At 42.3% G+C, this 12,778-nt stretch overlaps 1 protein-coding gene across 19 annotated transcripts in view; it reads right to left on the bottom strand.

Annotated features, from left to right (window-relative positions):
• The window catches only part of SAP130 (Sin3A associated protein 130), an 87,398-nt gene that overhangs the window by 9,327 nt on the left and 65,293 nt on the right, over positions 1–12,778 (bottom strand). For all 19 annotated transcript variants that reach the window (XM_024243455.2, XM_024243463.2, XM_024243458.2 and 16 more), the window contains one exon: positions 2,361–2,719. In XM_024243455.2, coding sequence (XP_024099223.1) covers positions 2,361–2,719 — 359 coding nt within the window. The remainder of the gene's footprint in view (positions 1–2,360; positions 2,720–12,778) is intronic.

Below are 12,778 nucleotides of genomic sequence, written 5' to 3'. Positions count from 1 at the left end.
CTGTGGCAGAAGCTGCAAACTCCTAATAGCCCATATCTTCATCTTCCTTAGTTCCAGGACCTCCCTTTGACAAGGACACAATGATATTCAGCTAAAGAATGTACTTCCTAGCCTCCATTACAGGTGTGGTCATCTACGATGGAAGTAGAAGTGTTTTGTAGCACTTTTAGCAAATTTCCAGGAGGGAGAGAGAGAGCAGGTGTGATCTACTCCTTGTCTTCTTTCTGTGATCCTGGAACTCAGATGAGATGGCTGCAGCATCAGCAGCTGTCCTGAATCAAAAGCATGAAGGTCAAATCCTAGGGGTGGTGGAGCAAAGAGGTGGAAGGAGCCTGGCTTTCTAATAATTTGATGAAGTCCACACACCATCCCTGAACTGTTTGCCTCAGGACTTGCTCCAAAGGAGATAACAGGACCTTATGAGTTAAGCTACTATTTTTCACACTTTTTAAACATAAATGCCTAGCAGGTAACCTATTAACTCATTATTATAAAAATCATCTGAATAAGTAGGCATTGTTATTATCCTCCAATTCACAGATGAGAAAATATGGCACAAGTCACACAAGTATGAAGTGGGCAAGCTGGGACTGACAGAGGCGGTCTGGCTTCAGAGCTTGCACTCTCACCGACCACAGTGTGCTACCTCCAGATAAAAAGCATGTGTTGTGAGGACGTAAACATTTGCTTGAGCTTGTATGAATCATACATCTAGGAATTATCATGTAAGGGCTCACCTTAACTCTTATTTTCACTCTATCACATACTTGCCCTATTTTCCTCTACCCACTCTGCTGCCCACTCCCAACAGTCACACCCTAAACTTTCCTGTCACCGTTAAATATAAACTGCCTCACACCCAATCTCAATTTCTAGCATCCAACTCCTTAGGTAAATCCAACTCTCTTTCTAGGTTCCTCCCCTCAGTACTCAGCCTCCAGCACTTCTTAGGCCTACATGGAACCTGTTCATCCGACCATGTTCTTTGCTATATTTTGAGCACATCACGCATGCTCCTACCTCCAGATTTTTGTACTTACTGCTCTCTGGCCTGGAATAGCCTTTCCCCGGATATCCTCATGGCCAGCAACTTCATTTCTTTAATGTCTCTACTCAATGGTCACTTCCTCAGTGAGGCTTTCTCCTAAAACTCTTTACACAAATTCCAGCCCTGGCTACAACTTTCCTTGTATTTTGTCCCTGCTTTGTTTCTCCATAGAACTTATCACCCAAACATACATATACACACATAAATACATATATAATTTAGTCATCTTTTTGCTTTTGTCTCCCTTGCTAGAATGTAAGATCTAAGAGGATAAAGCTGCATTTGTCTTACACAAAGTTGCATCGTCAGTGCCCAGAACAATTCCTGGAATAGACCCCTATAAGTTGAGGTAGGATTACAGGCAGTTTCCTAGCACAGAGAGGTAAAGGGAACCAGCCAAAAAGAGCAGATGAGTAGCATAACTGAGGGTGCTTCATTTTTCCCTTCTGGATTACTCATGGTATCTTTTGAAGAAGGTGCCAAGGGTAAATATACCCGCAAAAAGAGATTTCATGGCAGAATAAATCAACAGATGAGTAAATAAACAGTAGATTAAAAAAACTATAGACACAGCACAATCACACCTCTATCGGGCAAACGGCATGAGAAAGAAATGGAGGCCTTCTCACTGAAATAGTAGGCAATACTGGGTACCAGAGCACAAATAACTTGCTTTCTTCTTTGGATTTGTTTATACTTCACACAGTTTGTATACTGAATATGTTACTTTTGTAGGAAAAACAAAATTCCACATAAATTATTTAAAAAAAAAAAAGAAAAGAAAAAAAGAAAACCTCTCAAGTGACTTGACTTTCTCAAACCGGAAGTTTAGAGTTAAGATGAAGTGGTAAAGGGAGAAATGAATTGTTTTAAGATTTTACTAATCACATATAGGTTTTTCAGCAACACAAATCTTACTTGACTGTATAACAAGGCAATGAAACTTGGAATAAATAGTACTAAAGCCATATTGTGACCCCTTTTACATAGTAGTATTTTCTTAATACTACTTTCTTAATACTACTAGGCATGGAAGGAAACTATGTTGAAGGATATCCATGGGGAAATATTAATCTCTTTCATGATTTTGGCCAGAAATTAAACTTTATTACAAAAGGGAAGCAAAGTAGTTTTAGTTTTCACAATGAGTTTACTGCTTTCTTCTACTTATCAAAAACTAATGACATGCAACATCTAAAATGGGTATCAGGGAGTCTTGGCTGAGGGTTACAGAAGAATCTGGATGCTGGAGGAGAATTAGGGAAGGGGAAGAGGCAATCGCCAATGGAGAGTATTCTATGGACGGACTTACCAGAAACTGGCCTCATGATATCCATTGGTTCTACTTCTTCTTTCACTTTAATTTCAGGAACGGGAGGGCCCAAGACGGAGGAGAGACTGCCACCCACAGTGACTGATGGAGGTGGTGCAGCTGCAATGGTGGTGATGGGTGGAGTGATGGGGACCGCTCCAGGAATGGTTGAAAGGGCAACGGCTGGTTGTGACGGGGGACTGGCTGCTGCAATCATAGTTGGAATGGTCGGTGGAGGCTGCTGGGCAGTTGGAGGGACGGCAATGGTAGGCTGATCATTATTTTGATTGGATACAGTCTCCATGGACACAGTGACGGGAGTGGCCATAGACACGTGGATTTCAGACTTGGGTTTGGCACTAAAACACAAAAGAAAAGCACATGTAGCAAATAAGAAAAAAACTGCCTTCATCTACAACATCTGAGAGGATGAGTATTTGTCCAATTATTTCTGTCCAGCACACTGCACAATGCATACTCTATTTCCTTTTTTAAAATTTTTAATTTAAAAAAAATTTTGAGACAGGGTCTCACTCTGTTACCCATGCTGGAGTGAGGAGGCGTAATCTTGGCTCACTGCAACCTCTGTCTTCTGGGCTCGAGGGATTCTCCCACCTCATCCTCCCGAGTAGCTGAGACTACAGGTGTGTGCCACCATGCCAGGCAAATTTTTGTATTTTTTTGTGGAGATGGGGTTTCACCATGTTGCCCAGGCTGATCTCCAACTCCTGAACTCAAGTGATCCGCCTGCCTCAGCCTCCCAAAGTGATGGGATTACAGGTGTGAGCCACCACGCCCAGCTCTAATACTCTATTCCTTGACTTTAAAGTTTAACAAAGCAATTTTAAATGGAAATCAGGTTGTAAAGATATACTGTATGTCCTGCTCCCAAGTTTTTATAAGCAGTAATAAAATTAACTAAGAAAATAACACTTTAAAGAATTCACTCAAAGTCATATCGTCATAGCACAACCAATTTTCATAATATTAATGTATCTTTTCTCCCAGAAGTCCTTAATATATACATTGTCTTTGGAGTTGTTATTTTTCTGTTTTTTTTTTCTTTTCTTTTTCTTTAGTTACAGTTGTAATTGAGAGGGACTGAGGTTAGCTGATTACTAATGGCCAATGCCTCATCAACCATTCCTGTATAGATGGAATTTCCATAAAAACTCGAAAAGACTGGGTTCAGGAGCTTCTGGGATAGCTAGCACGTGGAAATTCCTGGAGGGCAGGCATGCCTGGAGAGGCCATGGAAGCTTCACATCCCTTCTCCCAGGCCTTATACTTCTGTTCCATTTGGTTGGTCATCTGCATCCTCTGTAATAGCCTTTATGAAAGTAGGTTAGTGTACGTTAAGTGTTTTCCTGAGTTCTGTGTGCTGTTCTAGCAAATTAATCAAACTTATGCATGGGAACTAGCTGGTAAGAAGAACAAGTAAAACCACCTGGGGCTTGCATTTGGCGTTGAAAGTTGGGTGCAGTCTTCCGCATGTTCTCACTCACAGGTGGGAATTGAACAATGAGAACACTTGGACACAGGAAGGGGAACATCACACACTAGGGCCTGTCATGGGGTGGGGCGAGGGGGAGGGACAGCATTAGGAGATATACCTAATGTAAATGATGAATTAATGGGTGCAGCACACCAACATGGCGCATGTAGACATATGTAACAAACCTGCACGTTGTGCACTTGTACCCTAGAACTTAAAGTATAATTTAAAAAAAAAAAAGTTGGGTGCAGTCTTGTGGGACTGAGCCCTCAACCTGTGAGATCTGACACTATCTCCAAGTGTCATAATTGAATTGGAGGGCACCCACCTGGTGTCTTCTGCAAAACTGATTGGTTGGTTGCCAGGGAGAAATCCTTCCCCACTTCTTACTAACCAAAGGTCACAGAAGTTTCTGTGTTGTTGTTGAGTGACAGAAGACAAAAACAAAAACACTTTGGTTTTTACTCCTATATTCTCAGATGAGAAATTGTATACTTGGGATTTTTAACCTATAGAAATGAAAATATTGAGTTGGGCACAGTAGCTCATGCCTATAAATTCCCAGCAGTTTGGGAAGCTGAGGCAGAAGAATCATCTGAGGCCAGGAGATCAAGACCAGCCTGGGCAAAATAGTAAGACCCCATTTCTTAAAAAAATTTTTTTTTTAATTAGCCAGGTGCACTGGCATACACCTGTAGTTCCCGCTACTAAGGAGGCTGAGGCAGGAGAATTACTAGTACCCAGGAGTCTGAAGTGGCAATGAGCAATAATTGTAACACTGGCACTCCAGCCTGGGCAACAGAGGGACTAGAAGTTCTGGAATATAAAAGTGTAAATGCTGAAAGGGGAAAAAAAAGAAAAAACACTAGAGTCTGAACTGTATATTTGAAGAGGCATAAGGAAGAACTGGCTAGGCACGGCGACTCACACCTATAATCCCAGTGCTTTGGGAGGCCATGGCAGGAAGATCGCTTGAGCCCAGGAATTCGAGACCAGCCTAGTTAACATAGGGAAACCTCAAAACTACAAAAACACAAACACTAGCTGGGCGTGGTGGTGTGTGCCTGTGGTCCTAGTGACTCTGGAGGCTGAAGAGCAGGAGGACTGCTTGAGCCTGGGAGGTTGAGGCTGCAATGAGTTATGATGGCACCACTGAACTCCAGCCACAACAGAGCGAGACCCTGCCTCTTAAAAAAATAAATAAATAAATAAATTATGGCAAAATATTAAAACAGTTACATATGTTTGATTACTATTATTTTCTCTATTTTCTCAGACATTTACAGATTTTCATATTGAGAAGGCTTTAAAATAAAGTTGAAAATATCTAGAAAGAAAAAGAGAGAAGAGAGACAGTAAATAAGAGAGAAAAAATAAAAAAAAATCAATTCTAGAAGTTCACCTGACAAATAAGAGTTTCCCCAAAAAAGGGAGGAGATGGAAATTGAGTAGCAGAAAACAAATCATGAAAGAAATAATACATTAAGATTTCCCTGTACCGACCAATACAAGTTTTCAGACTAAAGAGACCACTGAGTATACAGCACATATAAAAACAACCAACTGGTACAACAAACCACCATGGCACATGTATACCTATGTAACAAACCTGCACGTTCTGCACACGTATCCCAGAACTTAAAGTATAAAAAAAGGCTAGGCACAGTGGCTCATGCCTGTAATCCCAGCACTTTGGGAGGCTGAAGCAGGAGGATCACGAGGTCAGGAGTTCGAGATCAGCCTGGCCAACATGGTTAAACCCTGTCTCTACTAAAGATACAAAAAATTAGTGGGGCGCAGTGGCGAGCGCCTGTAATCCCAGCTACTCAGGAGGCTGAGGCAGGAGAATCGCTTGAACCCAGGAGGCAGAGGTTGCAGTGAGCTCACGCCACTGCACTCCAGCCTGGGCGACAGGGCGAGACTCCATCTCAAAAAACAACCAACCCAAATTCTACTGTCAAGTTTTTGAACATTGAGAACAAAGATCATTAAAGCGTTCAGAAAGAAATGAACACATAAGATATAAAGATCAGCACTCAAAAATCATATCTGGGTTTTCAAAAGTAAAAACAAAATGTAGAAGACAACAGAGTAATACCTTTATATGTATGCCACACTCTCTCTCTCTCATATATATGAGAGTGAGACAGATGACAGAGAGAGAGAGAGAGAGAGAGAAAGAGAGACTCTCTCACTGTGTTGCCTAGGCTGGAGTGCAGTGGCATGATCATGGCTCACTGCAGCCTTAAACTCCCAGACTCAGGTGATCCTCCCACCTCAGCCTCAGTAGCTGGGACTAAAGGTATGTGCCACCATGCCTGACTAAGTTTTGCATTTTTTGTAGAGGCGGGGTTTCGCCATATTGACCAGGCTGGTCTCGTACTCCTGGACTGAAGCAATCTGCCTGCCTTGGTCTCCTGAAGCTCTGGGGCGAGCCACCACACCCAGCTAATATTTTTAAAGAGCAATGATTTCCCATCTAAAATTCTGCCTGCCATTCTATCATTTAAGAGTGAGGAGTTGTGTTTCAGGAATGATGGAGTAGATATACTTTTTCCTATTCCTCCCACAAAGTATAGCTGAAAATTGTGAGTGTTATATATAAACCAAGCACAATGAGCTGCTGAAAAGTGAGGAGAAAAAGGCACATTGTCTAGGGACCTTGGGACCCCAGGAATGGCACGGCAGTCATTTCCCTGGATTTGCTTTTTTCCTTGTGTGTCCCGGACAGGGCGCTGGAGAAGCTGATAACATGGAAATGCCAAAGAGCAGAGACAAAAAAAAGTCCCAAGAAAAGCCTACTCTGTCTAGCCCAAGAACCAAGAAAAAGGGGTGGCTTGGCATGACGAAAATCCTGTAGACAATAATTGCTGTACTCCAGTGAAACGTCACAGAAACAACTGCGGCCTTGGCAAAGGCTGAGAAGAGTCTAGACTTCCCCGGCCAGGTTGTAATGAGAGGCCTCAATCTCCTCCCCATCCCACTACTCATGCGGTATCATCAGAGGCCAACCGGGAACCTGGCCTTCACTGATCACCTGGCAGTAACAAGGCAATGCCCCGTCTTCCCTGCTGGTGTAGTTTGAGAGGAGGCTTGCTAAAGTATAACCTATATATAAATCCAGTCTTATAACTTAACACTTAAAATGTCCAGTTCCAAACGGAAAATCACTCATCAAGAAACAGGAAAATCACAACTTGAGTAAGACAAGAGATGAATGATGAAGCAATTATCTGACAAGGACTTTAAAGCAGATATCATAAATATGTGTTAATATGCAATTACAAATTCACTTGAAATGAATGAAAAAAATAGAAAAATCTTAGTAAAAAAACCAAAGTTATAAAAATTTTGGAACCAAATAGAAATCAAAGAAATAAAAAATATAATAACTGAAATAAGATGGTCTTGCTGTGTTGGCGAGGCTGGAGTGCAGTGGCTCTTCACAGGCATGATCATTGAACACTACAGCCTCCAACTCTTGGCCTCAAATGATCCTCCCTCCTCAGCCTCCTGAGTAGCTGGGACTGTACAGGTAAAAGCCACGGCATCTGCCTTAGAATCAATGAGGCCGAAGACGGATCAGTATTATTAGCCTAATCTGAACAATATACAGAAAACAGACTGAAGAGTGTGGATAGAATAAAGATGTTTTCTGATATGCCAAGTATCAAAAACTGACATCTTGGGCATTCTGTTCCTACTACTGAAGAGGTGCTCTTACAAATCAAGGGGGTAAATCAAGAAAAAGGAAGCATACAGGCTCCAGGTGACAAGGTGAAGGGAATTCAGAGCCTGGCAGACAATGGAGGCACCAGGAACAACAGCTGGGCACCGAGTCCAGACAGGCACCGATACAGACTGGGGCAGGCAGAAGCAGGGCTTCAAGGAGGGATATGATCAAGAAAAAGCACAAATGACAGAGATCTGACAGGTTTAACTCATTTAGAGCAGTTCTGTAGGTTTGGTGGAAAGTTTGAAGATGAACTAGTGATACCTAGAAAAACCTACACAAACATTATAAGCCTTGTAGTACTACATAACTTAAAAAAATTATATTTACTTATATTGACAGCTATTGGATTTCCTTTTTAAATCTATTTTATATTTTCCAATATCTTAATTTTCCTTAAAAGTTTTTTTGTTTGGAATTAGTAATGCATTCACGTTTCAAATGATGTATCAAGAAAGCTCCCTTCTTCTAACCCATCTACTATTATCTTCCACACTATATCACTATATCTCAGCATTCCACTGACTCTAAGATGGCAACAGTTATAAAATGAACCATTATTTTGTGCATACTTAAAAATGCAATAACTGAATTCTAGAATATTAAGATGTCATCAGTTTTAAGATATTGATTTTAGAGATGCTATGGTTTTAAAACCTTGTTTCTCACACTCAATGAAATATAATAATTTCTTGTATGACCTTATAGTACTTATGAATGAGACATAAGCAAATACAAATGTTTTTTCTTTCTTTCTCTTTTTTTTTTTTTTTTTGAGACAGGGTCTGGCTCTGTCGCCCAGACTGGAGTACAGTGGCACGATCAGGACTCACTGTAGCCTCGACCTCCCAGACTCAAGCAATCCTCCCACCTCAGCCTCCCAGTAGCTTGGGACCACAGGTGTGCACCACCACACCCAGCTAATTTTTGTATTTTTTGTAGAGATAGAGTTTCACCATGTTGTCCAGGCTAGTCTCAAACTCCTGGGCTCAAGTGATCCACCCGCCTCAGCCTCCCCTCCCCAACCCCTCTAGCAGCTGAGACTACAGGGGTGTACCACCATGTCCAGCTAATTTTTTTTTTTTTTTTTAATTTTAGTAGAGACAAGGTCTTGCTATGTTGCCCAGGCTGGTCTCAAACTCCTGAGCTCAAGTGATCCTCCCATCCTGGCCTCCCAAAATGCTGAGATTACAAGTGTGAGCCACTGCACCTGGCCCAAATGTTATTTTCTTACCCAATCTCCCTGCTTATTTCAAAACTGTCATAGCATATACCTCATACCTTGCTTTTTTTTTTTTTTGACTCAATTGGGTTGCTTTTTTGAGTTGTAACCATATTTTATTTACCCAGTTCCCTATTTGTGGAGTAGAGTATAAAGACCAATACAGATAACAACATTCAACAGACTAAAAAACTATAAATTTAACTGGGAATATTTGGAGGCAGAAGGTGAGCAAAATGCACACAATTTCCCAGGCTCCCCATCCTACCAAGAAATGCAATGCCCAGCCACAGTGGACGAACCACTTGCTGTCAGAGCCAGACTTCTCAAAGTATGTCACTTCCTTGCTTCTCTACACTAAGGAATTTGGGGAACGTGAGGGTGGCATGAAAACTATGGGGGTGGGAGGAGGTGCTTCTGAGCTCTGGTGCTGACTGTTCAGGAGAGCTGCATTTCACAGTGGAGCTGTCCAGGGAGCAGCAAGCCAGGTATCTTTCAACAGAGCCCTTCCAACTCTGGCGTGTTAGCTCTCAGCACGCTGACACCTCTGTCATCTGATATGTGTGCTCGTGTATCCGAATAATAAATTACCACACATACCTGGGAAAGAAAAATGCCTCTGTAATTTTGGTAATTATTGCCAAGTTGCCTTTCCATAAGGGTTATAACAACCGTTTGCACTCTCACCAAGAATAAAAGCACCCAATTATCCACAGCTCTTCCAACAGCATATTTCAAACTCCTGGGATTTTGCCAGTATGAAAGGTAAACGATGGTGTCTCAGTGTGCTCTCAGTTTGCTCATCTCTTGATATAAAGCATCATTCCACATGTTATGGACCATTGATACTTCTTTACCTGTGAACTACTTGTTCCTCAGGGATCTAGAACTAGAAATACCGTTTGACCCAGCCATCCCATTACTGGATATATACCCAAAGGATTATAAATCATGCTGCTATAAAGACACATGCACATGTATGTTTATAGCGGCACTATTCACAATAGCAAAGACTTGGAACCAACCTAAATGTCCAAAAACGATAGACTGGATTAAGAAAATGTGGCACATATACACCATGGAATACTATGCAACCATAAAAAATGATGAGCTCATGTCCTTTGTAGGGACATGGATGAAACCGGAAACCATCATTCTCAGCAAACTATTGCAAGGACAAAAAACCAAACACCGCATGTTCTCACTCATAGGTGGGAATTGAACAATGAGAACACATGGACACAGGAAGGGGAACATCATACACCGGGGACTGTTGTGGGGTGGGGGGAGGGGGGAGGGATAGCATTAGGAGATATACCTAATGCTAAATGACGAGTTAATGGGTGCAGCACACCAACATGGCACATGTATACGTATGTAACAAACCTGCACGTTGTGCACATGTACCCTAAAACTTCAAGTATAATAATAATAAAATTAAAAAAAAAAAAGATGACTGGCTTGATGTCATAAAGTTAACTAGAAATAGTCACATAAACCTTAACTGTTGCTGCTTCAAAGAAACTGAATAAAAATAAATTGTACATAAGTGTCTGAAAAAAAAAAACAAAAACCAAAAACGTTGTTCATTTTTCTACTGGACTTACTTCTTTATTCTTCATTTCTGGCAGTTATTTATATACTATGAAGATTAGCCGTTAGACTGTGATATGAGTTGGAAATATATCTTCCCAATTCATCATTTGTCTTCCACTTTGCTTATCAAGTTTTTTCTTGACAAAAGTAGTTTGTTTTTTAAATAATTTTTACTGAGTCAAATTTCTCTCTCTCTTATTAAAGACAGAGTCTCACTCTATCACCCAGACTGGAGTACAGTGGCACGATGCTGGTTCACTGTAGCCTCGACCTCCCAGACTCAAGCAATCCTCCCACCTAAGCCTCCTGAGTAGCCAGGACCACAGGTGCGTGCCACCATGCCCGGCTCATTTTTGTATCTTTTGTAGAGATGGAGTTTGGCCATGTTGCCCAAGCTGGTCTCGAACTCCTGGGTTAGAAGCAGTCTGCCCACCTTGGCCTCTCAAATTGCTGGGATTACAGGTGTCAGCGACCATAACCAGCCCTAAGTCAAATTTCCCAAAACTTTCTTTTTATAGATGCTGAATTTTGAGTCATAATGTGTTATGGTTTGACTCTGTGTCCCCACACAAATCTCATCTTGTAGCTCCCATGATTCCTATGTGTTATGAGCGGGACCCTGTGGGAGATGACTGAATCATGGGGGCGGGTCTTTCTTGTGCTGTTCTCATGATAGTAACTAAGTCTCATGAGATCTGATGGTTTTAAAAAGGGAGAGTTTCCCTGCACAAGCTCTCTCTTTGCCTGCCACCATCCACGTAAGATGTGACTTGCTCCTCCTTGCCTTCTGCCATGAATGTGGGGCCTCCCCAGCCACATAAATTTATCCATGGTTTTTTCTATCATTATTTGCATAGAACTACGTAAGTTCAATGTAAAAAACTCCTTTTTAGTTTTTTATGGTTTATCTCGATTGGGATAGTGTTAGGCAGGCAAACTAGAAATAGGAATGAAAGGAGAAAACAGAAAGCCCTTTTTACCCATTTTAAAATGTTCTCTGAGAGCTGGGTATAGTGGTATGTGCCTGTAGTCCCCTACTCAGAAGCCTGAGGCAGGAAGATGACCTGAGCCGAGGAGTTCAAGGCTTCAGTGAACTGTTCACACCCACTGCACTCCAGCCTGGATGACACAGTGAGACCCTATCTAAAAAATAAGGAAATTTAGGCTGGGCGCAGTGGCTCACGCCTGTAATCCCAGCACTTTGGGAGGCCAAGGAAGGCAGATCACTTGAGGTCAGGAGTTCGAGACCAGCTTGGCCAATATGGTAAAACCCCGCCTCTACTAAAAGTACAAAAATTAGCTGGGCATGTTGGTGGATGCCTGTAATCCCAGCTACTCGGGAGGCTGAGGCAGGAGAATCACTTGAATCCAGGAGGTAGAGTTTGCAGTGAGCTGAGATCACGTCACTGCACTCCAGCCTGGGCGACAAGAGCGAAACTCCATCTCAAAAAAAAAAAAAAAGTAAATTAAAAAAGCCACAATGAAAACATTATATAGCAGAATCAGTGGGCTGCAATGAAAGCATTATTTAGAAGAAAGTTCATAGCCTTAAATATTGAAAACTGTCAGGCTGAAAAACCAGAAAACAAAAAAATAAAGGAAACAATAAATATAAAAACAGAAACTAATAACTTAGAAAAGAGACTAACACTGGCTGGGCGTGGTGGCTCACGCCTGTAATGCCAACACTTTGGAAGGCTGAGGCGGGTGGATCACCTGAGGCCAGAAGTTCGAGACCAGCCTGGCCAACATGGTGAAACCCCGTCTCTACTAAAAATTCAAAAATTAGCCAGGTTTGGTGGCACACACGCCTGTGATCCCAGCTACTCAGGAGGCTGAGACACAAGAATCACTTGAATCCGGGAGGCGGAAGTTGCAGTGAGCCGAGAATGCGCCACTGCGCTCCAGCCTGGGTGACAGAATGAGACTCTGTCTCAAAAAAAAAAAAAAAACAGGCTGGGTGTGGAGGCTCACGTCTGTAATCCCAGCCCTTTAGGAGGCCAAGGTGGGCAGATCTCGAGGTCAGGAGATCAAGACTATCCTGGCCAACATGGTAAAACCCCGTCTCTACTAAAAATACAAATAAATTAGCTGGGCGTGGTGGTGTGCACCTGTAGTCCCAGCTACTTGTGAGGCTGAGGCAGGAGAATCGCTTGAACCTGGGAGGCAGAGGTTGTGGTGAGCCGAGATCACACCACTGCACTCCAGCCTGGCAACAGAGTGAGACTCCGTCTCTAAACAAAACAAAACGAACAGAAAAACCCAGACTAACACTAACCCAGGTAGTCCCAGCTACTTTGGAGGCAGAACAGGGAGGATCACTCAAGCCTGGGAGGTCAAGGCTGCAGTGAGCCAAGCCAGGATTGTGCCAC

Source organism: Pongo abelii, chromosome 11 (assembly GCF_028885655.2).
Source record: "Pongo abelii isolate AG06213 chromosome 11, NHGRI_mPonAbe1-v2.0_pri, whole genome shotgun sequence".
Classification (NCBI taxonomy): Eukaryota; Metazoa; Chordata; class Mammalia; order Primates; family Hominidae; genus Pongo; species Pongo abelii.
The sequence above is the reverse complement of the archived record's forward strand: the minus strand, read 5'-3'. Positions and strand labels throughout refer to the sequence as shown.